The sequence below is a fragment of the Canis aureus genome, chromosome X (assembly GCF_053574225.1).
Source record: "Canis aureus isolate CA01 chromosome X, VMU_Caureus_v.1.0, whole genome shotgun sequence".
Classification (NCBI taxonomy): domain Eukaryota; kingdom Metazoa; phylum Chordata; class Mammalia; order Carnivora; family Canidae; genus Canis; species Canis aureus.
The window spans coordinates 98618797-98646038 of record NC_135649.1 but is presented as its reverse complement, the minus strand read 5'-3'; the positions used below and the strand labels follow the sequence as shown (position 1 = coordinate 98646038).

The 27242-nt window shown below is 39.3% G+C and overlaps 1 protein-coding gene across 7 annotated transcripts in view; it reads left to right on the top strand.

Moving 5' to 3' along the window:
- GK (glycerol kinase) overlaps positions 1 to 27242 on the top strand; it is a 77582-nt gene that overhangs the window by 46766 nt on the left and 3574 nt on the right. For 4 of the 7 annotated variants that reach the window (XM_077889017.1, XM_077889019.1, XM_077889020.1 and 1 more), the window contains 9 exons: positions 3372 to 3414; positions 3887 to 3967; positions 18227 to 18305; positions 19722 to 19818; positions 20365 to 20449; positions 20985 to 21105; positions 21216 to 21359; positions 23483 to 23563; positions 26766 to 26852. In XM_077889017.1, coding sequence (XP_077745143.1) covers positions 3372 to 3414; positions 3887 to 3967; positions 18227 to 18305; positions 19722 to 19818; positions 20365 to 20449; positions 20985 to 21105; positions 21216 to 21359; positions 23483 to 23563; positions 26766 to 26852 — 818 coding nt within the window. The remainder of the gene's footprint in view (positions 1 to 3371; positions 3415 to 3886; positions 3968 to 18226; positions 18306 to 19721; positions 19819 to 20364; positions 20450 to 20984; positions 21106 to 21215; positions 21360 to 23482; positions 23564 to 26765; positions 26853 to 27242) is intronic. The other 3 variants (XM_077889018.1, XM_077889022.1, XM_077889021.1) reach the window with 3 other exon arrangements.

Sequence of the window (27242 nt, the reverse complement as noted above, 5' to 3'; positions counted from 1 at the left end):
GAGGAGAGAAATCACAAAAGGTTATATTAATAATGAGATGTTTTGAAGAAGGAGCTATGCTGGTGAGGGCACAGAACACTGAACAAATATGCAAAGAGGTAAATGAAGACTCTGTTTAGAGAATGTAGAGAACATTCAGCTAGGGCAATGATAAAAAATAAGGCTAGGATCATGTTGTGAAGCCCAAAATTTCAGACTGAGGAGTTGTTTTTTTTTTTTATTCGGCAGTGGGACACTTCTGAATGTTTACGAGGTGGTGTTCAGAGTGGCTAGAACTGTTCATTAATAATATCGAAGTTTTTGGCCAAAGTAAAGAGAGACTAGAGGCAAAGAGGCCATGTGGGCATCCTGGTTCCGAATACAAGGACTAAAAGTTAGGATGAGGCCAGAGAGGGAGGCTGTTGGTGGGTATCCAGGGCACTGTCCAGGGACAAGAGACAGGAAGTAGTTATGGGGTCTAGTCACCTTGGCCCTGTGGGTAGGCTTAGCCTACTATAAGGAACAGTTCTGAATGGTATACTTTCTATTTGAGATGTGTTTATGGCTCTGGTAGGCTGTATATTGTCCACATTTGTAAGTACGAAATGAGTTCAGTATAAAAGTAGAGATTTTTAATTTCCTTACATAGAGGTGATTTTTGAAGAAGTAGGAATAGGCACAATTACCAAGAAAAAGTATACAGGTAGAAAAGACACAGGGATGGGAAGTTCATAAAAACAGAATGAAATTATTCATGAATCTGGAAATCCAGGGTAGAGATATTTAAGAGAGAGACTTGGTCAGCAGTGTAAAATACTACATAAAGGTCAGGAGGCTGAGAATCGAAGAGACCATTGTACATAGAAAGTAGGTCTTCAGTGGTGACTTCTAAGAATGAAGCTTTAGTAGAATGCTCAAGAGGAAAGCCGGGTGGCAAATAGCCAAAAGGGATGTGGGCCGGTAGAAAATAGAGACAGCAAGACAGAATGTAGTTTGCAAAAATGACCATCCAGAAGCTGTGAGCGAAGTAGGTGGTTTAAGTTAACAGCATCATGCCAAGCATGGGGCATTTTGTATGTGCTTTTAAGTTATAGTAAGACCAGAGAATGTTTCTTTGCAGGCTAAGTAGAGAACAGATGGGAGTTGTAAAATGAATAAGAGAGAAGCAATGGGCAGCAGTCCTAAGAGGTTGGAGAGGATGAAATTGAGAATTGAGTCAATCTCTTCCAACCTCAGCAGGGAGCAAATGACTGCCAACTCAGAATTGAGTGGAAAGCCCATCTCTGTTGGTGCGGAGGGACAGATTGTGGATTATTCTAATTTTTCTCTTGGCTTGTCTATATTTTCTGTTTTTTTTCTTGCATGAACATGGATTATTTGAACATTTATTTTTTTTTAAGATTTTATTTATTCATGAGAGAGACACAGAGAGAGGCAGAGACACAGGCAGAGGGAGAAGCAGGCTCTATGCAGAGAGCCTGATGTGGGACTCAATCCCTGGACTCCAGGATCACACCTTGGGCCAAAGACAGGCGCTAAACCACTGAGCTACCCGGGCTGCCCTATTTGAACATTTAATTTTGCTTTTAAGGACGAGAACCTAAGATAGGTGCCCTCTCTCCCCAGAGGCCTTAAATATCCTAAAGGAGCCCTTGACCTCCCTCACGGCTTTGGCTGGGGCCACTCACCCTCCTCCTGTGTGCCAGCTTTGGCACACTCCTCCACAAGGGAGAGTGGGAAGCCATCAACTTCACAGAGGTTAGAAAAGTCAAACATCTTTCTGGGATTCAAACACAGTACGATCTTGAGAAAGGATAGGTAGACCATATAAATGCTAAAAACTCCATATGTTTGATGACTTGGAAGAAAAAGTAATACAATTTCAGAGGAAAATAATTGCCTCTGTACTGCTTTGAAAGCTGTGGCCTGTATCTATCTAGAGTCTCCTCATACATTGATAATGTTCATTAATTACTTATGAAGTATACTAAGATAACAATTCACTTTTATTAAATGCCTTGAGCCTCTGCATCAAATTGGTACTCTGAGACTTGTGCACTACTGTTTGATAGGCAGGCTGTTTATATGGGGACTAGATTTAAAGATTTCTCCTTTAAAAAGCGTGCAACATGTAATTTCCATTTTTAAGAATATTTATTAAAGGAGATTAACTTAAAATATATAGCTTTTTCAGCATCGTGGAAGTAAAAGACTATGGTGATTTATGTGTTTGCAGTTAGTAAATGTATTATTACCTGTACCTAGTGCTAGTTGGCTGGTGTCTTTAAAAACATAGGTACTTGTTAATCACATACTCCCTGAACGTGTTGGCTGTTTGTCTACAGGCAGAGAATACATTTGCATGAAAAGAGGGTGTCTTGGGTGAATTCTTATTCATGACCTCAGTGCCTAAAAATGCGTGCTGGAAAAAATTGCGCTCGGTTTCTGTTTGCTCAATACCACTCATGACTGCTGACCTAGTGCTTACTGGTAGTAGCTTCTGCTGGGACCCCTCTGCCTGCCTCTGAACTGAGTGCTCCTCGCTCTCCCACCTGCTGGAATGTCAAAGAGCAGAGTAGCAAGGCCCATGAGGGGGCAATCCCAAACTTGGGCAGAATGGTTGTAGAGAGCCAAGCGTAACAGTCGCAGCCAGCTCAGTGGAAAACTGTTTCCCTGGGACCCTTCCCTGTATCACTTTGGATTACTTCTCTGCCTGGCACAAGTCAAAACTAGTCATTAATGTCCAAATGCCAGACTTGCTGCAGAGTCCAAAGCTTCTACTTACAAGGCTGCCATAAAATAAATTCAGTTCTTCCATGGCAGTCGTGTTCCATTCTTGCTCTGACTGTCCTACCTGTTAAAATGCCCTAGCCTGCAGAGAGAATGGGAAAGCTAGGGCTTCAGTAGTTTTCCCCTCTGTGCCACTCTTGTCCCCAAGATCCATCTCTACTTACCCACATTCTGGACCTAACCTCCCCTCCATGCCAGCAGACAATAGTGTTTCTCAGCTCATGACTGTACTATTGATAGAGCTAAGCAGCCAGCCCCATTGGTGAGATACTCCATTCCACGTGGGTTAGTAGCAGCTTAACTGTGACTGGACACAGAATTTGTTGTACTTTGGTGACATTTTATCGACACAAAGTCCTGGGCTACAACTAGGCACTAAATATTTTTCCACTAGGATTGCACTAAGTACATATTCTTTTAGGCTTAGTCTTTAAAACGGTATTCCAAATGGAGTATGTGATGCTTGTTAACTTTTGGAACTTTTCTAAAAGTTTAAGATAATGGCTTTTGTTGTACATCAGGCTAAATGATTTATATTATTGACAATTCATGATTTATTTTTAATAAAATTGTCATATTGTTCATTCTTCCCCCAACTATAGGTATGGAACAGGCTGTTTCTTACTATGTAATACAGGCCGTAAGGTTGGTTTTTCCCAATTAAAAGATTGACAGTCTTCTTTAACTTCGTATAAATAATGCCTGAGCATAATTTGCTATTGTTACTTAGGATTCTGCAGATTTAGTTTGATTTTCATTAGGATTTAATTTAGAGCTCAGTAAAAATGATGAAAATCACTAAATTTAAATGACTCTAATAAGAACCATTTTAGGTTCTTTGAATTTTTTATGTGTGTTTTTGATTGTTGGTGGAAAATCTATACCAGGACTGTGTCATATTCTTAATGCAAATCTAATTTTGAACAAGGGATAACCATTTTGTACTATTGACATGAATTGTCCTTATTACTGGTAAATTGGACTCTTAAAGATTTATTTTTTAATTGTTACATATTTGTTGAATTATTTTGTACCAAGGTCATCTTAACCTTAAGAAATATTTTTCTGCTAGCTTTTTATATTCCTTGCTGCTGAAATATTTTTCTCTTTCCTACAGTGTGTATTTTCTGAGCATGGTCTTCTGACCACCGTGGCTTACAAGCTCGGCAGAGACAAACCAGTGTATTATGCATTGGAAGTAAGTACGTTTCAATCAATATGAGTAGTATGGCAAACAGTCAGAACCAGTGAAAATCATGGTGCTCTCTGATACCTTTTCTGGTAAATCTTAATATATGGGACTGAAAAAACTCCATTTTTTTTTCTTGGCATTTGGTTGAGTGGAAGGAACCCAGCACTGAGCTGGGGTCAGGACTCCCAGGAGATCTTGAGCATATCGGCTCCTTGATTCTTTGACCAGTCCCTTGTAGCCATGTGTCAGTGTAAGATTTTCTGTGTCTGAAGTTTATCGAAGGTGTTGACTTGCTCTCCAGGTATTTCTGTCAACTGGAAAATTCTGTGTCTTAATAACTATGATGCCCCAGTGTTCTAAAGAGAACCACTGGGGGCAAAAGCAGAGGAACTCTATTCACATGTCTCCCCATAAAAATAAATTTTGCATCCGATTTTGATATGGGAAAGAAAGTGAGAAGATTTATGCCATATTTCAGTGGAAGCATTTGTTTCAAACACATTTATAAATTCTAGTAGGAATATATCAAATCTAAGTCTGTAGGGCACAGTGAATTTATATTAGAAACATTAGTAATTTTTATTGGTAAGGGCAAAGAAGCAATACTCTTTTTATCAAATCGGATATAGTCTTTTTTCTAAGATTTTATTTTTAAGTAATCTGTCTACATTCAGTGTGGGTCTCAAACTCAATCCCAAGTCACATATTTTACTGTTTTACTGACTGAGCCAGCCAGGTACGCCAGTCTTTTTTTTCTTTTTTCTTTTTCTTTTCCTTTTTTTTTTTTGAGTATAGTTGACTCACAATGTTACATTACATTCAGGTGTACAGCTTAGTGACTTAGCAGGCTTACATACTCTGCTCACCACAAGTGCAGCTCCCATCTGTCCCACACAGCACTGTTAAAAATTTCATTAACTGTATTCCTTATACTGTGCCTCTTATTCCTGTGACTTATTGATTCCATAACTGGAAGCCTGTATCTCATTCTCCTTCACCCATTTCACCCATTCCCCACCCCCTCCCCTTAGATATCTTTCTTAAAAGCATCTCTTTACAATTCATTTTCATTGGTTCCCTTGTAATGTACAAATATACAATTGATCTGAAGGCTAACTGAGGCTTGTTCCCTAAAGTATCCAATAATAATTTGGTCACAAGTGTTAGACTTCTGTTTATAGTTCAAACATTTTATTAGTTGCTATGCCTAGAGCACAAAGAATTTATTTCCAATTTTTTCTTGCATCCTCCCGGCATAAGCACTGTACTCTCTCCCCTAATCCCTTCTCTGTAGATAATAGAAGCATTGGGAAACACTTGCTCTGTCTAATAATGGTATCATATCATTTCTCAAAAGTTGAATTCCTATGAGCCTGTCCTGCTCTGTTTCTACCTGCAGAAAATGCTTAGTACAGTGCTGGGCACATTGAATATGTACTATTTGATAAATGTTACCTATAGCAATTAAGTATGCTGCTCTCTTTTTTCCTTATACTGGAGACAGTCATTTAGAATTAGAGATGCTTTAGACCAGGAAAAGGCCTCTGGGATATGGCATATCTGGTCTTAACTTCCTCCCAACATGAAGAGCCTTCTCTTCTTTCCTTCACCAATAGCCCTCCAACTTCTGTTTGAAGATAGCACCAAAAACTGCTTCTTACTAATACCTCAACCACTAGACCTAGATTAGCTGTCAAGAGCATTCAAATACTAGCAGGCAGCTATCACTTTTTCTGGGTCTTTCTACTCCAGGATGAATTTCTTCATGCCCTAATGTCATATGGTTTCTGGATGCTCTCCAGTTCTGGACTCCCTTCGTTAGATGCATTCCAATCTGTCAGACTCTTCCAGAATGGAATAGAATGTAATCTGACCTGTACTGACTAGTCTGATTTATTCCTCTCTGACCATAAACACTGCTTCAGCTACTATAGCCTGAGAATTCATTAACTTAGTCTAATAACCCCATCATATCATTGGCTCTAGGAGCAGGTGTTAAAATATCTGGCTCTTACCAAAAAAAAAAAAAAAAAAAAAAAAAATCTGGCTTTTTTTCAAATGATTCATAGTCATGCCAAGTCCTCTCCATTCTGTATTTGTACAGATCTTTTTATTTTTCCCCTTTTAAGTAATCTGTACACCCAAGGTGGGGCTTGAGCTCATGACCCCGAGATTAAGAGTCAAATGCTCTATAGACTGAGCTAGCCAGGCACCCCTGCAGATCTTTTGTTAATCTAAATGCAGGTATTTGGGCACTGAGGGGGGCACTTGACAGGATGAGCACTGGGTGTTATTCTGTATGTTGGCAAATTGAACACCAATAAAAAATAAATTTATCATTAAAAAAAATAAAAAAATAAATGCAGGTCTTTGTGGGGGATCCCTGGGTGGCTCAGCGGTTTAGCGCCTGCCTTGGCCCAGGGCGTGATCCTGGAGTCCCAGGATCAAGTCCTGCGTCGGGCTCCCTGCATGGAGCCTGCTTCTCCCTCTGCCTGTGTCTCTGCCTCTCTCTCCCTCTCTCTCTGTATCTCATGAATAAATAAAAATCTTTTTTAAAAATTTAAAAAAAATAAATTCAGGTCTTTGCTTCTTCCTGTCAAATTTCATGATAGTAATTTCAGCCTATACTGACACACTCTGGATTCTTTTTCAGTCTTTGCTCTGTTACTTTTCCCATTTTGCCTCATCTAGAAAATTAACAAGCATATGCTTTATGATTTTGTTTCGATTCATGTAACTTTTTTTTAAAGATTTTATTTATTTATTCATGAGAGACACACAGAGAGAGACGCAGAGACACAAGCAGGCTCCATGCAGGGAGCCCAACGTGGGACTCGATCCCGGGTCTCCAGGATCACACCCCGGGCTGCAGGCAGCGCTAAACCGCTGTGCCATGGGGGCTGCCCTCATGTAACTTTTTTTAAAAATTCATAGAATTTTAAATCTGAGAGGAACAGTAGATTAGACTGACAAACAGGCTTTGTTATGTTCTCATAAGGCCTTTGAGAGTAGGAAGTGAGGGATCCCTGGGTGGCGCAGCGGTTTGGCGCCTGCCTTTGGCCCAGGGCGCGATCCTGGAGACGCAGGATCGAATCCCACGTCGGGCTCCCGGTGCATGGAGCCTGCTTCTTCCTCTGCCTGTGTCTCTGCCTCTCTCTCTCTGTGTGTGTGACTATCATAAATAAATAAAAAAAAATTAAAAAAAAAAAAAGTTACTTGGCTATGGTAACTTTTGATAGCTAGTAAGTAGCAGATCCAGGATGCAAATTCAGGCTATTGGACTCAAAATCTAGACACCTGGCCAGCACTATGCCATCGCCAGTCTCCCGAGTCGAGTTGTTCTTTTCATTGCATCTCAGATATGTCACTTTCTTTGTCTCCTCTCCTAGCAGCCTGCCTGAGCCACAACATATACACTTAAACAGATGGTGAACATGGACACTCACAGTAGTAGATAGGATTTTTCCTGTATTTTCTAACTTTTTTGTTCCAACTAACAGACATGTAAAAAAATTGAACCAAACCAGAAAAGAGGGCAAAGCCTAAAGCTACATTGGTAAAACTTTTTCTCAGTAAATTCCTGCTAATTCCACTTGGTCACACCACTTCCACTTTTTGTAAGTAGTGTGACCAAGTGTATATTTACACTTATTTATATATACACTGACAAAGTGTATATTTAATAATCATTTTTTAATTAGGTTGTTAGGTTTGGCAATCTGAGGTATTAAAATTTTACTTTCCCTTTTTTAAAAACTAAAATTATAGCTTCCCATTTTAGGTCTTAATCTTGCATTCTCCCTGTGCTGATTTGGAAGCAACATCATGTATTTCCTATTGTTGTTGTTGTTGTTTTGGGTTTCTTTTCTTTTGTGGGCACCTTAAAACTTTTTAAATATTATTTAACTATAGGGTACCTGGTGGCTCAGTTGGTAGAGCCTCCAACTCGATCTCAGGATCATGAGTTCAAGCCCCACATTGGATGTAGAGCCTACTTAAAAATATATATTATTTAGCTATATATTTTCCTAGCAGTGTTGATAGTTTAGTAATTTGAATGTCCCACCCATGATGATGACCTCAAATGCTTTTCCTCTGTTACCTCTGCCAGCAATCCTGTCATTGAGTTTAAAGTATTCATCCCCGCCCCCCTTTTTTTAAAGTAGGCTCCTCGCCCAACATAGAGCCCATAGGGCTCAAACTCGACCCTGAGGTCAAGACCTGAGCTGAGATAGAGTCAGAAGCTTAACTGACTGAGCCCCCTAGGCACCCCCTCCCCTTTTTCTTAAGCAAGCAGTTATTCTGTTTTCTTATCAGTAGATAATAAGTCATATTAAATGGCTTATTTTATCATTTTTTGTGGCCAGAGTCATTTCTTTGGGGTCAAACCTTTTATGGCCCTACCTCCATTTTTTTTTCTTGCAGAGGGGCATTCTTTTGTGGTTCTCTTATTAAGAGCCTTGGGTATTTAAGCCTATTCCTTTTAGGTTTGTCTTTATTTCACCCTCTCTCTGGGGTGGTTATAGAATCTTAGGGACGCCTGGGTGGCTCAGTGGTTGAGCATCTGCCTTCAGCTCAGGGCGTGATCCTAGAGTCCCAGGATCGAGTATCGCATCGGGCTCCTTGCAGGGGCCTGCTTCTCCCTCAGCCTGTGTCTCTGCCTCTCTCTCTCTGTTTGTGTCGCTCACAAAAGACAATTGGGTTTATATTTCATTTTACTGATCTTGTTAGATAAATTGGATACACGTGTGCCTTCGATTCTAGAAAATCTTCAGCAGTTACCTCTTTAAGCATTGCTACTCTACCATTACCTCCAGCCTCTTCTGCAGTTGCTATTGTATGGATTTTGGAACCTTTCCTCCCATCCTCCCCGTCTCTTGAACTGTTCTTTTATATATTTTTCATCCCTTTGCTTCTCTGTGCTGCATCTCTGGCTAGTTTCTACCTACCTACCTTTCTTTCCAAATTCTCTTTAAAACAAAGCTGGGGGGCAGCCCGGGTGGCTCAGCAGTTTAGCACCGCCTTCAGCCCAGGGCGTGATCCTGGAGACCCAGGATGGAGTCCCACATCAGGTTCGCTGCATGGAGCCTGCTTGTGTCTCTGCCTCTCTCTCTCTGTGTATGTGTCTCTATGAATAAATAAATAAATAAATAAATAATCTTTTTTAAAAAAATAAATAGGGCAGCCTTGGTGGCGCAGCGGTTTGGCGCCACCTGCAGCCCAGGGTGTGATCCTGGAGACCAGGGATTGAGTCCCACATCGGGCTCCTTGCATGGAGCCTGCTTCTCCCTCTGCCTGTGTCTCTGCCTCTCTCTCTCTGTGTCTCCCATGAATAAATAAATAAAATCTTATAAATAAATAAATAAAATAAAATAAAAATAAAATAAAATAAAATAAAATATAAAAAATAAAAAATAAGAAATAAAAAGTAAATAAAAAATAAAACAAAGCTGTGATGCCTGGTTGGCTCAGTGGTTGAGCGCCTCCCTTCAGCCCAGAGTGATCCTGGAGTCCCACGATCAAGTCCCGCATCGGGTTCCCTGTGAGGAGCCTGCTTCTGTCTCTGTCTCTTATGAATAAATAAAATACTTTAAAATAAATAAATAAAACAAAGCAAAACAAATCTTTTTATTGTGAAGCAGAAAACATGTACAGAAAAATGCATAAAATATCAATTTACAGCTTGACAAATGATTATATAGAGAAATTAATGTATCCTCTACCCAGGAAGCAGAAAACTGGCAGCAACCAGGAAGCTGTGTGCTCCTCCCACTCACAGCCTTTCCCTCTCCCCTAAAGGCACCAGTGCCCTGACTTTTATTATAACCTCTACCTTGCTTTTTTTTAAGAGTTCCAGAACTTTATATGTGCAACCCTCTGTGCACCTGAGTGGCTCAGTAGGTTAAACATCTGCCTTCAGCTCAGGCCATGATCCCAGGGTCCTGGGATCTAGCCCTGGATCAGGCTCCCTGCTCAGCGGGGAGTCTGCTTCTCCAGCTCCCTCTGCCCCAACCCCTCCACACACACACTCTTGTGCGTACTCTCTCTCTTAAATAAATATTAAAATATGTGCAACCCTCAAAACCAGAGTTGAGTTTTTCAATACTTTGTATATTAAAAATATAAAAGAGAAAGTGAGAGAGACTGAGTCATATGGTATGTATTCTTTGATGTGGCTTCTTTCACTCAACATGACATTTGTGAGGTTCATCCATGGTGTTAGATAGAGCTTTGACATCATTCCTTTTCGTCACCATATGAAAATATCACAGCTTAGTATTTATCCATCTGTTGACCTTTTGGTTGTTTTCGCTTTTCATCTCTGATGAAAAATGTTACTATGAACATTTTTGTATACATCTTGCTATAGGAATAGAATTTGTAGGAAGTAGATTATGTGTATCTTCCCTTTGAGTAGATGATGCAAACCATTTTTCACAGTGAAGGCAGCAAATTACACTGTCACCTCCAGTGTATGGAAATATCATCTCGTCTTTTCTCAAATGGATCTCACATATTACACTCTTAAATTTCAGTCAATAACTCCATTCCCATGATTTTTAACTGGTTAATTGTTCATATCCACCTGATCTTGTTTTATTTCTCTTTTTTTTTCTCTTTTCTTTTGATACATAATTTCCTGGCTGGTTTTTAAAAATGGAAATCATGCCTGAATCCATTTCTTTGAATTCTTCTCACACTTAAGTATTTTAAAGTCCTTGTCAGATTGGAGTGAGTTCTCTTCCAGCTGTTAAGTTTTGTTGACTGTTGGTAATAGATTTCTTCATGTGTTTTGGAATTTTTACTTCTGGTCTCATCTATTAAGCCTTTTTCAGCAAAAGTTATCCATAAGCAAGCAGGAGAGCGCCACCTAGCCCCTGGCTTCAAGCCCTGACGCTGATTTCCATTCCTTCTCTTTTGCAAACCACTCTGGAGCTCTTTGCTCAGGAGAAGCCAGTTCCTGGCCATGCTCCTGCTTCCTGACATTTACTGAAGAACTAAGCAGAACCTCCTATGCCTGTGGTCTCAAGCCCTGCTCAGTTGTGCGTTTCTGTTTCTGTCCACATCTACCACTGCTCCACATTTGAGTCAGCATATGTTGTTTGGGTGTTCCCTTTTTACATTTTGCCCTGTTATCCTGTTTCTAGAACAGGGGATTTTTAAAGCGCAAACTCACCATTTCTGATGTGGACATCAAGAGAATTCTTTTTTTTTCTCCCTCCTCCCTAGCATGTGATTCATCTGGGCCTGACACGTTAACATCCCTAGGCTCTTACTTTCATTATCAGTAAAAAGGAATTGGGGCACATGATCCTTGGATTGTTCTAAGACTTTATTTTTTTGTTGTTGTTTTAAGACTTTAAACTCATATTAAACTGCTTCAATTTGTCTTACCCTTTCACTGGAAAATTTTCCCTTTTTTCTTTAAAGATTTCTTTATTTTTAAGTAGTCTCTACCCAACGTGGGGCTCGAACTCAAAATCCTGAGATCAAGAGTCACACACTCCAATGACGGAGCCAGCCAGGTGCCCCCCACCAGAAAATTATTCTTAGTGGTAGGAGAGGTTGAAGCAAAATAGAGCAGTTGAGTAGGTCTGCCTTTTCTGTGCTGTTAATCGGACACCATCTTCCTTAAGCTGTGCTTCTCCCTTCCATTGTTTATCTTTTTCTAAATATCATTTCACAAAACAAAAATCCTTTGGGGGCCTTTAATATTTAAGAAGTTGAGCTTACTTAGAATTGGAGACTTCTGTGTTCTGTATTGTCACTGAGCTGCAAGTTCCCTGAGGCCATGGTACTTGTCTCTCTGCTTCACCTCTCCATGGGAGCAGGCTGGCATGTAGTAGATAATAAATACTGTTTATATACCAAATCTTATGCCATTTTTATCCATTTTAATATGAATTTCTGAGGTACCTGGGTGGCTTGGTCAGTTGGGTATCTGCCTTCAGCTCAGGCCATGATCTCTTGGTCTTGGGATCAAGCTCAGTGTTGGGCTCTCTGCTCAGCAGGGAGTCTGCCTCTCCTCTCACTCTCCCTCTGTGCTCTCTCTCAAATAAATAAAATCTAAATAAATAAATAAATAAGAGTTTCAAAGAGGATTTCCCTCTATGCCCCCTAGGTTTCTTTAAATGTCCCTTCTCAGGGATCCCTGGGTGGCTCAGCGGTTTAGCGCCTGCCTTTGGCCCAGGGAGCGGTCCTGGAGTCCCGGGATCGAGTCCCATGTCGGGCTCCCGGCATGGAGCCTGCTTCTCCCTCCTCCTGTGTCTCTGCCTCTCTCTCTCTCTCTCTCTCTGTCTATCATAAATAAATAAATCTTTACAAAAAATAAAAATAAAAAAATAAAAATAAAAGTCTCAGAACTTTAAAAAATAAAAAATAAAAAAATAAATGTCCCTTCTCCCATCTCTTCTTTGGTATGTTTTATGATGATGGTGTCAAGTTTTCCTTATTAGAATTTTTCATCCTTCTTAAGCCAGGTATTCCATTTTTGGTAGAAGCCTATGTATTAGTTAGCTATTGCTGTATGACAGTTTTACCACAAATGTAAGTAGCTTACAACCACTTGTCTTATAAGTCAAAGGTGTTGGCTTGAGGGTGTGGTCTCATCCAAAGCTCCATCTGCTTCCATGCCCACTCACTCAGATTATTGGCTAAATTCAGCGTCAGTTTCTTGGTGTCAGTCAAAGGCTGCCCTCAACTCCTAGAGACCATCTGCACTGTCTTCTCATATGAAAGACCCCAACAGAGGACCCCCGCTGCTTTCTCAAAGCCAGCAAGGAAGGGAGAAAATCCAGACAACAGCCACGATAATCTTATGTAACTTAATCCCGTATACTCCATCACATGCATCCCATCACCTCTGACATGTCTATTGCATGGAAGCAAGTCCTAGGTCCCACCATGCTCAAGAGAGGATCCATGTGGGCATCAACACCAGGAGGTGGGGACCATGGAGGCTGCCTTCATTAAGAATCTGCCTGCCACAGTCTATAAACGTTGTTTGTGAACTTCTACAATGTATTTTCTTGGAAAGTAAACTTTCTTAGTGGTAAATGCTTTTTATCTTAATTTCCTTACTTGTTACTGAAATATTAATAATATAGATTATATTTTATTTACTTTTTTAAAAAATTTTTTTAAAATTTTTATTTATTCATAGAGACACACAGAGAGAGAGGCGCAGACACAGACAGGGAGAAGCAAGCTCCATGCAGAGAGCCCGACGCGGGACTTGATCCCGGGTCTCCAGGATCATGCCCTGGGCTGCAGGTGGCACTAAACGGCTGCGCCACTGGGGCTGCCCTATTTTATTTATTTTTAAAGATTTTATTTATTCCTGAAGATACAGAGAGAGGCAGAGACATAGGCAGAGAGAGAAGCAGGCTTTCCACAGGGAGCCTGATGCCAGATTCAATCCCAGGACCCCAGGATCATGATCTGAGCCAAAGGCAGACACTCAACCACTGAGCCACCCAAGTGCCCCTATAGATTACAATTTAAAAATGATATTCCCCCAATTTAACTCTAGGTTTCTGTTCTCTCTTCTATGCAACTAAAAATGGTATGGAGTTAGATTTTGCATTTATAATCTTATACAAATTAAGTACAGTATAAATTACATACATAGAGATAACATAGGGGATCCCTGGGTGGCTCAGCGGTTTAGCGCCCACCTTCAGCCCAGGGCCTGATCCTGGAGACCCGGGATCGAGTCCCATGTCAGGCTTCCTGCATGGAGCCTGCTTCTCCCTCTGCCTGTGTCTCTGCATCTGTCTGTCTCTCTCTCTCTGGTGCCTCTCATGAATAAATAGATAAAATATTTTTTAAAAAATAGAGATAACATATTACTGTAGCATACACAAAGCTATGTTTTCTATACCTAATGGATGATTTTAAGCAATTTATTTTTTTAAAGATTTTATTTATTTATTCATAGAGAGGCAGAGACACAGGCAGAGGGAGAAGCAGGCTCCATGAAGGGAACCTGATGTGGGACTTGATACTGGGTCTCCAGGATCACACCCCGGGCTGCAGGTGGCGCTAAACCGCTGTGCCACCAGGGCTGCGCCCCCCCCCCCTTTTTTTAAAGGATTTTAAGCAATTTAAAGATAATCTTAATTTTACATAATTTTTCTCCATACCCACTGATTTTAAACACAACTGCCTTGTTGATAGAACTACCCCACATCCAGAAATGTCTCCTTAAAATAGATACTGTTGGTGGCTATGGCATTCGTGGCAAGGAGCTCTTGAGGAAAAGTATATTTGTCTGCTATGATGTTACATCAGTTCTGCTTCATTATTTTTTTTTTTTTTAGAGACAGAGCATGCACAAGCAGGGGTGGGGGGAGAGGGAGAGGGAGAGTGAATCTTAAGCAGACTCCATGCCCAGTGCAGAGCCCAAAGTGCGGCTAGATCTCATGACTGAGATCATGACCTGAGCTGAAATCAAGAGTTGGTTGCTTAACCAACTAAGCCACCCAGGTGCTCCCTACTTCATTATTTTTATAATTTGCTCTTTCCATAGCCTGTTTCTTAGCCTCCCACTTTCCAGGCTATGTATCTAATTTTAAATGATTTATTCCTCTTATCCTGTTCATCATTTCATTTATTTTTCTTTATACCTTCTCATTTCTTTTTGTCTTTCTTAGGGTACAACTACTCAGCTTACATGCACCTCTCCCATAGGTCATGTTTTCTAATGAGAGTTCATTCATGTTTGTAGATGTTGCACTGAAGTATTGGATCTTTATAGTTAGGATATAATTGACAATAACTTATTTGATAGCAAGTAGATCACCACCTTCTGTCATTTTAGGTTTCTGTTCCTGTACTCTTTTTCTGACCCATCTTGAAAGCAATATACCATCTCCCACTTTATCTTCTGCCTCTGAATTCAAAAGACCCATTTTTTATGAATTTAGAGGTTCCTTTCATTTTTATTAATTTTTTAGAAGGCCAGCTAATACCATGTGTTATATCCTGGTACCAAAATTATATTCTTATTTCAGATAAGTGTTTTAATCTGCCTTTTATTTTCTTATACTGAATTTTATTTTTTCAGTCATTCCTGAATCAAACACTCCTGTACACTCCTGATGATGGAATTTAAAATAATTTTCTTCAGGAGCTTTAAGAGTGGCTTTGTATTTTTTCTCTTTTGTTTCTTTTTTTTTTTTTTTAATTTAAAGACTTTATTTATTCATAGAGACGCGCACAGAGAGAGAGAGGGAGAGAGAGGCAGAGACACAGGCAGAGGGAGAAGCAGGCTCCATGCAGAGAGCCTGACGTGGGACTCGATCCAGGGTCTCCAGGATCATGCCCTGGGCTGCAGGCGGCGCTAAAACAATGCGCCACGAGGGCTGCCCTTCTCTTTTGTTTCAATCTAAGTAATGACCTCTAGCTCACAACCAGTTACTTTTCATTAAAACCTTGAGGGCAGCCTGTGTGGCTCAGCGGTTTAGCGCCACCTTTGGCCCAGGGATCGGGATCAAGTCCCATGTCAGGCTCCCTGCTTGGAGCCTGCTTCTCCCTCTGCCTCTCTCTCTCTCTGTTTCTCTCATGAATAAATAAATAAAATCTTAAAAAAAAAAAAAAACTTGAGCTTCCTTTTGCTAAAACAATATTACTTCCTCTCCCCCACAAAAAATTATCTAAGCCCATTACATACTGCCTTTTCAATGGAAATGAGATTCATCAGTGTTCGCTTTCCCAAAGTATAAAGTTCCATTAGCTAATAACCACAAAACCATTCCACTAGACTTCTTGCACAGTAGCTGTTTGAAGTTCATTAGTTTACTCACCAAAACTATTGAAAATCTATGCATTTCTTGGTTAGATGTGATTTAGGGCCAGTATTTTTTGAGAGTATAGGGAGAAAGGGACACTTGTTTTTTTCAATTAGATCTAGAATCGTGCTGTCCTGTATGGTAGCTACTAGGAACATGTGGCTAGTCCAAATTAAGATGTGTCAGAAGTGTAAAATATATACCCGATTTCAAAGACTTAGTACAAAAAATATCAAATACCTCAATACTTTTTATATTGATTGCATGTTGCAGTGATAATACTTTTAATATGTTGGTTTAAGCACAATATATTACAATTAATTTAACCTGTTTCATTTTACTCTTCTAAAATGGTAACTACAAAGTTTGAATTACATATATGGCTGACATTATATTTCTACTGAACAGTGCTGGTCTAGAATACCTTAGACATTTACTTGTCTTTGACAACTACCATCTCTGAATTGTTTGCTTCCAAAGGAAATTTGAGAGTGAAATTCTAAAATCTCTTTAACCCCAAAATTTTGTTTTCCTTGATGGTTCCACTAAGCACCTAAACATATATCAAAATTAGGAAGTGTATTAAATTTTTTTTCAGAGAAAGAGACAGTGGGTTAGAGTCCCTTCAAGGTATTCGTTGAATTGGTTTTTTTCCCCATTTTTAAAGCTTGGTTAAATTTGCCCTGCGATGTCAAATCTCTTCCTCAGTAATTTTCTATAGCTAAAAAGCTGCTGTATAAAGAGAACAATTGTAGTATTCTGCACTTTGCAGTGACATATAGTGACTTGTCCTCATAGAAGCTATGAATGATAGAATGAATCAACATATTCTACATCTTGTTTGTTTATATCCTGGAAATTAACAGCAAGGAGAGTGACCATTTATAATTCAGCTAATTGAGTTGGTGACAGGATGGTAGGCAACAGAGAAAAAACATTCTGTTGCCTGCACTTAGTATCACCTGATGTTTTGGTTTAGGATGACTCTGTGAAAGTAATTTGCATTAATAATATGTATGGGGGGAATCCCTGGGTGGCTCAGCGGTTTAGCACCTGCCTTTGGCTCAGGGCGCGATCCTGAAGTCCCGGGATCAAGTCCCGCGTCGGGCTCCCTACATGGAGCCTGCTTCTCCTTCTACCTGTGTCTCTGCCTCTCTCTCTCTCTCTCTATGTCTATCGTGACTAAATAAATAAAATCTTTTTAAAAAAATAAATAATCTGTATGAATGAAACATCAGGCCCCCAAAACATTTTTTTTGCAATTCCTAATGGTTTGTGTTGGTACTTTCTTTCCTTTTGCCCCTCAGGATCTTTTTATAATAGCCTTATTGAGAAATAATTTGCATATCATATGATTCATCCTTTTAAAGTATACAGTTCAGTGGTTTTCACTATATTCACAGAGTCATGCAACCATCATTGCAGCCAAACATTAGAACATTTTCATCACCCTCAAAAAATAACCCCACCACCCCAGCCTTAAGCAACCACTAATCTACTCTTTGTCTCCATGGATAGGCTTATTGTGGACATTTCATATAAATAGAATCATGCACTTTAGAGTCTTCTGTGACCGGCTCCTTTCACTTAGCATAATATTTTCAAAGTTCACATCTTAGCAGAACTTCATTCCTTCTTGTGACCAAATAATATTCCATTGTGTGGATATACTATATTTATTTGTTCATTCATCAGTCAATGGAATTTGGATTATGCTTTTTTAACACATAAAAAATTAATGAAGCTAATATTTACATTCAGTAATAACCTTCCCCTCCAGTCTCATATCGAGCCTCATAGTAGTTTAAGTAGGTGTTGTGATAGTCAAGCACCATTTTATAGGTCATGGAATGGAGGCTCACCAAGCCTAACTAATTGGCCTAAGATCACATAGCAGTTAAGAACTAGAACTTGGACTTAAAGCCTGTTTATCTGACTCCAAGTTGTGTTTTTCTTCCTTATTGCCATAGCCTCATCCCCCGCACCCCATCCCCTGGTGATTTCGTTGAATAATGGCTTTGTAGTTAGCCTCTTTGCTAACTTTTTGTTGCTGTTTCTTGATTTAATATACTGTTAGATACAGGAAATGGAAAAAACTTTTAATGTGGCCTCTTCTGATAACTCGGGGGATAAGGTGGAAATGTTTTCTGGGTGATAATCTACCTCATAGTTTAACAACAGTCCGTAGAACAACAGCTTGTACAGGTCCAAGGGTGTGCTGGAGGCCTCACTTTTTGTCCGTCTCATGAAAAAACTTCTAATGACCTAGATAAAACTACATTTGTATTAGTAGACCTAGCTTATAAAATAAAAAATAAAAAAAAAAGTAGACCTAGCTTATGATACTTGTAAAAGTCTCAAACTTGAAATTTAAAAATTTTATCCATCTTCTAGTGTCAGACATAGAGAAATGCTCAAAAAAGTCTTTTGATAGTGATAACATATTCTCTCTGGGATTCCTTCTCTTTTGTAGGGTTCTGTAGCTATAGCTGGTGCTGTTATTCGCTGGCTAAGAGACAATCTTGGAATTATAAAGACCTCAGAGGAAATTGGTGAGTATGTTCTACCAAAGCATTGGCATCTAGATAATGAAAATTTTAAATATTTTACCTTTGCAGTCTGTTAATACTTGTACTTTGAGCCATATGTGATATTAGATGATATAGATTCCTATTACAAGTTGGATTTTTATAGAAAAGACTATCTTGTGAAGATTGATAAAACAACAAATTGGCATAATTAGTGGTGGCTATTAACAAACTGGTAAGGCAGGACATAAAAATTACCCAAGTGTAAAATCAAACGCCAGAGATTACCAGAATATGCAGGTAGAGTAGTCCCGTTAAATTTATCTGATGGGAAAGAGCTTTAACTCTTAGATTAGAGTGAGCATTAAAACACCAGTACCTATTATGTAACTATTAATGTGGCTATTTTCCGTATGGATAATTGTTTTTTAACTCATCTACCCACTTTTTCATCTACTTGTTTACTTCAGCCTGAAGGTAAGATGATCAGAAATGCATTTCTTGGGATGCCTGGGTGGCTCATCAGAGGAGCATCTGCCTTTGGCTCAGGGCATGATCCCTGGATTCCAGAATCGGGTCCCACATCGGGCTTCCTGCATGGAGCCTGCTTCTCCCTCTGCCTATGTCTCTGCCTCTCTCTCTGTGTCTCTCATGAATAAATAAATAAAATCTTTAAAAAAAAGAAACGCATTTCTTACGGGGGACACATTGGAGGCTACTTTTTCGTCTCCTAGTCAACAACCTTAGAAATAGTGGAAATGAGTTAAAATACTTCAATGAAACTAATCTAATTCCTTTATTTCTTGGCCTGAGTTACATAGTAGTGGGAGATATTCAACGTGGTGAATTTGGTTTTTGTTGCTCCCAGCTTACGGCTTTGATTCAGAACATTTTGCTCCTCTAGGGAATAAGAAATCAAAAGCCCTGTCCTGGGCAGCCCCGGTGGCGCAGCGGTTTAGTACCGCCTGCAGCCCGGGGCGTGATCTGGAGACCCTGGATCGAGTCCCGCGTCAGGCTCTCTGTGTGGAGCCTGCTTCTCCCTCTGCCTGTGTCTCTGCCTCTCTCTCTCTCTCTCTCTCTGCATCTCTACGAATAAACAAATAAAATCTTAAAAAAAAAAAAAGCCCTGTCCTAAATTTTTATTCAGAGGTATTGACTATCTAAAGTAATAGAATAGGGATCCCTGGGTGGCGCAGCGGTTTAGCGCCTGCCTTTGGCCCAGGGCGCGATCCTGGAGACCCAGGATCGAATCCCACGTCAGGCTCCCAGTGCATGGAGCCTGCTTCTCCCTCTGCCTATGTCTCTGCCCTTCTCTCTCTCTCTCTCTCTCTCTCTCTCTCTCTGTGTGTGTGTGACTATCATAAATAAATAAAAATTAAAAAAATAAAGTAATAGAATATATTAGAGTGATTTTTGTTTTTCTTTTTTTTTTAATGTTAGAAAAACTTGCTAAAGAAGTGGGTACATCCTATGGCTGCTATTTCGTCCCCGCGTTTTCAGGGTTATATGCACCTTACTGGGAGCCCAGTGCAAGAGGGTAAGAATCTAGTATGAGGTATGCTTTTGAGGGCCTTTATTTATTTACTAAATCGGCTAATAACTTGTTAGTTACTATTTTCCTATCTATTTTCAAATGATTTTAAAGTGTGAAGGAAAAAAAAAAAGTGTGAAGGAAAGCTTTTCTGTTTGGAGAGTATTAATTTCAGAACCTTTAAATTGCAAGAAGTTATAAATCATTTGGCAATAAGCTTCCCTGCCACATCCACGTTAGTGTTATGACCTTTTATCTTCAAGGCATCTGCAAATTCTGTACTGAAGGGGCATCGTTTAGATGAATTCTGATGGTATCACATTATTGTTATCCATTCATTTGGATCCCAGGCTTTTTCCTATGTGGATGTGGGATTGTGAACCATAAGGACTTTCTAAGCTGCTTAGTGTTGATGTCTGCTTTCCTTTATGTGTATTTTTTTTCCCTGAACCTCTCTATCTACTGAGGTCAACCCTTTCATATTCAGGACATGTCAGACTGATGACTCGTGTACTCTGCTCTAATTTTCACAATCTTTGTGTGTGTTTTTAGGATCATCTGTGGGCTCACTCAATTCACCAATAAATGCCATATTGCTTTTGCTGCATTAGAAGCTGTTTGTTTCCAAACCCGAGAGGTAATAAGGGCTTTTTTCCTGTACTTTGTCTTTTTTTTATCACTTTTAGACAAATTCTGTATTAATGCTGAAAATCTACTAAATACTTCATTATTAAATACCTAATCAAAAGTGATGCCTTCCTCAGCTCTATTCTAATAAATATAAGTTTCTCCTCTTTTTCCTAGCTGTCATTACCTTTGAGTTCCTGTCATCCTGCCAGGCACTGGGTGTCTTACAGTTGGGAGGATGTTGAGTAGTACATGTTCAGCAAAGGAAATAATAAATAGCACAAACATAGGCATCAAGGCAGGAAACCAGGATGCAAAATTGAGGTTTTTGGCGTGACAGGCTCTACGAGGGAGGGCAGAGGTGTAGTGAAAAAGAAAGGTTCGTGTGACTACATCAAGGAAAGCTTGGAAGACCAGAATAAGAAATCTAAATTTCATTGTGTAGGCTTTGGGAAGCTCTTAAGGGCTTTTGAGTAGAAGATGGCCATTGTCAGAGATGTCATTCTGAAGTTGGAGTTTAATTATGTTCATTGCATTTATTTAAGATTTTGGATGCCATGAACCGAGACTGCGGAATTCCACTCAGTCATTTGCAGGTAGATGGAGGAATGACCAACAACAAAATTCTTATGCAACTACAAGCAGACATTCTATATATCCCAGTAGGTCAGTAAGCCTTCATGCCTTTAAATTCTTAGAGTACTATCTCTTTTGGAAGAACTGGTATTTTAGGCATACATAACTGCAAAGATGTTAACGTTGCCATCTTCCCTCAGTGAAGCCCTCGATGCCAGAAACAACTGCCCTGGGAGCTGCCATGGCAGCCGGGGCTGCGGAGGGAGTCGGTGTTTGGAGTCTTGAACCCGAGGATCTGTCAGCAGTCACGATGGAGCGATTTGAACCCCAGATCAATGCTGAGGGTATGTTTAAAAAAATGAAAATCTAGGGACGTCTGGCTGGCTCAGTCAGTAGAACACATGGGACTCCTGACATCATGGTCATCAGCTCAAGTTCCATGTTGGGTGTAGAGATTACTTAAAAATGAGATGTTTTTTAAATGTAAAGTTAATAGTATCCCTGTTGAAAGGAGAGGGCATTTTCCTTTCTGTTTATTTGTAAGTTCAGAAACTAAGTAATATAGCAAATACTACGGTTTTAAACAAGCTACTAAGCATATTGGAGTACACTGAATATGAAGGAGAGAAAAAGTGCCTTATATTAAAAAAAAACCCTTCCAATACCACTTTTTTTGCCATTGACTTCTGCTTACAGTCACTTCATGCAAGTGTCAACTACTTCTAGCTTTGCTAACTTAGCCTTTTTTAAAAGTGAGAAGGGAGATAGATGGGCTGCAGAGCTGATCATCTTTGGTGCCGGTGGCCCAGTTGTTAGGACATGATTAGCTGGGCTGAGGGACATCCTGGTAACTTTTACACAGAGGAGAGCTGGCCTGACAAAAGCAGCCACAATGTAAGTAAACGAGCCTCAAAGACCTGATCCACTGTCCTAACCAGCTAAGCTAAGCCATAAGCTCTGACCAACACCTTTGTTACAATACAGTGGTACATCTCTTAAATTGAAAGAAATGTGAGTACAAAAATAAGGTTTTACATATATTGAATTTGGTTCTATAACTTTTTAAAACCTATGTATAAAATTGCATCAAAGTAGGTTTTGCACTACTGGGAAATAAGCTTTCAAATGCATTTCTCTTTAATTTTCTGGAAGACTAAGCCAGCGCTTCTTAATTTTATTTCTTCCCACATACAAGAAAATGGATTGTAACACTAGTAATTTTATAGTCAGACAGTATGCCATGTAACTTGATGTAGAAATGTGTTTCAAAATCTGATATTCTATCTGTAAGTAATTTTTAACTTATATTGGATTAAATGGGGAGGAGCTCAATAAATTTTCCACCTCTCAAAAAAATCAATTTTTTAATAAATAATGTTCAGAGTGAGCATATGTTTTCGAGATGGTAATCCCACTCTTAAGGAAGTTTTGTGCAAAGGGTTTCCTGTTTTCTGAGAGCCTTCTTTGCCGGTTTTTAAGGCCTTAGCCCAGAGTTGGTCAGTGATGTCAGCTGCCCTTCCCTTCACTGGCCCCACTCCTCTCCACACATACACACACGTACATGTGTGTGCATGCCAGGCATGTAGGTCTAAATAATTCATTCTCCAGCAGATTTTTTTTAGAGCTGAGTCTGATGTGGGGATATAGAGATGAATAAGACCAAGTCCTTGCCCTCCCAATGACTTATGTACATTGGAAGAGGCAGACAAAGCCATGTCAGGTCACTGTAGAGACTGATAGCCTGAGTTATGTGTGGAATACTGTGGGAAGATGGAGGAGGGGCATAAGTGGGGCCCTGGAAAGCTTTCTGAAGTGAGCGATGCTGGAGCAGTGTCGCCCAGGTATTGCCGGCTTCAGGTGCCGCGGAAAGGCCTGGAGGCCTGACAGGGACACCTTCCTCTGTGCTGTTCCCTGTTACTAGAAGTACATGTGGGCGACATACCAGTGGTGTCCATTTTTGTTTAGTACTCTGACTGGATTTCTATTGTACAAAAAAAAAAAAAAGTACTGTCTTACCGGGATCCAATTTGAATCTTGTGAGAAATCAATAGTTGTTAAATCCTTTGCCTAGACCGACTAATAATTCTCCTTCTAGTCTTTCCACATCGTAGTATACCCTTCCCTGTATCCCAAGCTCCCCTCTCCTCGCAAAAAGAGAGAACAGATCAAATGGGAATCCCTTTCTAATTCATCACCACGTGTTTGCAAATGGCCTGGTCTTCACCTGTAGCCCGGCTCCCGGCTCCCTTCACCCTGGCACACCATGCTGAATTTCGCCTCTGCCTTCCAACAGGTGTCTCTCTTATTTACTGGCAGTTGCTAGACCCCATGGTGTCCCAAATCCAAGTTCTGGTAAAGCCCCATGCCAGTTGAATACGTATCACCGTTTGTTGAAAATGCTGAGTGAACTTAAGTATGGTGCTTAGACAATCTCCGTAAACTACTTTTTCCTACCTTCTATTTCTAGAAAGTGAAATTCGTTACTCTACATGGAAGAAGGCTGTGATGAAGTCAGTGGGCTGGGTTACAACTCAGTCTTCAGAAAGTGGTAAAAATGTTTTTATTATCCTTGCCACTTTGCCTTAGTATGTTAAAGAACTTATTTAAGTATTTAACCATTTACACTTAGCAAGGCTGCTCTGAAGGAAAGCATTATTGTATGTCCAGAGTTTCTGAAGTTTTGAAAACACTTTAAAGTTCTAAATCTACAATGTAAATTATCAGGTTGATAGACACGTACTTAATTCTATCCTGCCCTCTCTTTTCCTCATTAGTTTACTCCTGGTGCTTCAGTGGGTAACTGAGCTTTTTAAAAGTAAAATTCTTTCTTTCTTCTCAATGAAAAAGAAAATCAACCAGAGTCTTCCTTTTCTTTATTTTTTCACTTAAGTGTCTTTTTTTTTCCCTTTTTGGGGGGCTGTCTTTATGGATGGAACCAACTGAAACTTCTGTTAATTTCAGAATATATTTCACTACTTCCTAGGCTGATTCCAAGTTCTTAGCGATGTATATTATGAGAACTATTGGAATCAGAGAGGAAGAAATGTACCAAACAGTAAATTAGAAGTGTCCTACCAGATTGGGAAATGCTCTTGGCAGAAAACAGAGGACTCGTTTTTTTTCAGTCACTTAAGTATGAAGGTTTTGGGCTTATTTAAACCATTCAGTCATAGACAGCCTTGAGCTAGCTGCCTTTACTATGCACTTGATAATTAAACAGACTTAAACATGCCTTTAATACGCCATAATATTTTAATTCTTTGCTAAATGAAGATTTAGAACATAATGAGTAGAATAATGTCCAATAATCTACTGAAGCATACACTTTAATGGAGAAGAGTTTACACATGAAATATTACCTGCCTTCCAACCCAAAACTGAGTATAAAATTACTTTTAGGGATCCCTGGGTGGCGCAGCGGTTTAGCGCCTGCCTTTGGCCCAGGGCGCAATCCTGGAGACCCGGGATCGAATCCCACGTCGGGCTCCCGGTGCATGGAGCCTGCTTCTCCCTCTGCCTATGTCTCTGCCTCTCTCTCTCTCTCTGTATGACTATCATAAATAAATAAAAATTAAAAAAAAAATTACTTTTAATATATCTGGCTTCTAGGAGACACTTCTAGAACCCTCTATTACTTCTATTACTATAGATCACTGATCTATATTTTCAGTCCTGGATGTTCCTACCTGAAGGGTTTTTTCTCCTAAATAAGCTTAATATCCTTTTTCTTTAAATCTTTTGTTCTGGGCAGCCCCGGTAGCGCAGCAGTTTAGCGCCACCTGCAGCCCAGGGTGTGATCCTAGAGACCCAGGATCGAGTCCCACATCGGGCTTCCGGCATGGAGCCTGCTTCTCCCTCTGCCTGTGTCTCTGCCTCTCTCTCTCTCTCTCTCTCTCTCTCTCTGAATGAATGAATGAATGAATGAATGAATAAATAAATAAATAAATCTTAAAAAAATAAAAATAAAAATAAACAAAAATAAATAAATAAATCTTTTGTTCTGAGACTCAGTTTCCTTTCCAAGATAGTGGCAAAGCTTTTCTTACTAAGACCTTTTGCAATTTTGAGACCATTTATGATTAAACTTCATCATAAGTGTTTGCCCAGCTAGTTGCTGTGCAAGATATAACGACATGGACCCTGATTTATTTTCTAGCTACCCTTAATCAATGGCTAATGAGAAGTTGAGTCCTATAATTTCTTGTTGGATTTTTTTATATGGCACAGTTGTCCCTTTGTCCCTCCCTACACCACAGTGCTGCACACACACACATCTCACAGGCAATTGAAGATAAAATTTTAACTGCAAAATCCCCACAAAACCAATGGATCATTTTCACTTTGTTTGCATACCTTACTGTCAGAGTGAGTTTAAAACAAAAAATTGTTGAAAGGAAATTGCATGATGTCTTAAGTTTCTGCTATCAGCATTGATGATAAAAGTAATTTGAATTTTTGAGAGTTTTATATTTTTCACATTTTGTTTTTGTTTCACTTTGCAGTACATTTAAGAGTTTGAAGACTTTTTTAGTAGATTTATGAAACACACTCTATAATATTGAGTCTCTAAGCTATATAATAAACTCTAAGAATAATATTCAATTAGTGACATCCTAATTGTATTTCTTGAGGCAATATAAACCACATAATTGTATATAAGTATATAGTAGCAGTACAGATAGAATCCTATTTTAATAATCTTGAAAGTATACTAGAATCGCTACCTGGTCTTTTATGCTCTTTAAATTGCTTTAATTTATGAGGAAAATTTTATGTTAGCTTAATTTCCAAAGCAGTTTGGCACTTTTGAAGCAGTCATATTTATTTTCTTATTTCTAACTATATTTGAACATATTATAAATGATTTTTAATTTGCATTTTGACATGTGTTTAAAATGTTGTAGAAGTGATTGGGGGGGTTGATGGTTTGTACTCCAAACACACCAAAACAACATTTTGAAAACAGGTCAAATTGGTTTAAAAATACACAGCTATCAGGGATGCCTGGGTGGCTCAGTAGTTGAGCATCTGCCTTCGGCCCAGGGCATGATCCTGGAGTACTGGGATCGAGTTCCACATCGGGCTCCCTGCATAGAGCCTGCTTCTCCCTCTGCCTGTGTCTCTGCCCCCACTCCCACCCCTGCCCTCTCTCTCTCTCTCTGATGAATAAACAAATAAAATATTTAACAACAAATAAATAAATAACAGTAATATTAATTGAGGCACATTTCCTTACATAGCAAATTCTTTTTTTTTTTTTTGCAAATTCTATTTAAAAGAGAAAACAAAACCACTATCTTAGCAAAAATAGGGCTTGAAGTTCATTTTCAATAGAACAATATTACTCTTCTCCGATAGCTAAGGGATCTCTAATTTGAATCTTGGGGAAATTGGATTGCTCATTTAGTATCTTTGGGGGTAAGAATCAAAAGAGCTAAAATCAACAGCCTCCCAAAAAGTTCTCCATCAGCTCTCTTCGGCTTTGCCAATGGAAGGCTTATGTGGGTTTATACGTATTATGTTCTTGGCTACTTGTGGCATGCTATCTGTATTGTTTGTTAACTGTCATAAGCCTTCAATATTGATTATATTTTTGATTTGAAGTAATAACTCTGCTAGCTTTGATGAATATACTATTTTTATAACTTATTATGTTTTGCTGTCATGTGATTCTTAACACAAATATTGTAATTATGTGTCTCTCTTTTGGTTTGCTTGACTGGAATTCCCTTCTACTTGGATGACCACAGGTGACCCTAGTATCTTCTGTAGTCTACCCTTGGGCTTTTTTATAGTGAGTAGCATGGTAATGTTAATCGGAGCAAGGTACATCTCAGGTCAGTTACTCTTTAAATTAGACAATTTTATTAGTTAGCACTAATGTATTTGTGTATAACTTGACAGAAAATGTTCATTGTTTTTCATTCTTCCTATGCTTAGGAACCTGGAAGATCCCTGAAAGGTCTAATTTGTTAGACTGTTTAATCTTTCGGGGCAGTCAGAATCGAGGACTGTGGCTATGCTTAATTCTTTTATTATTAGTAGATGACAATTTCTTTGAGGGGTTACATTCAGCTGTGAGCTGCAGCAGGAAGCAAAAGTGAAAGTACTGCTGTAAAAGCTTCCATGAAAGGGCTTTCAGAGTGACAGATGAATGTTAAAGTACAATTTTTGACATTCATTAAATTGGCTTTCAAATGTACATAAATTCTTCATACTTAAGAAAA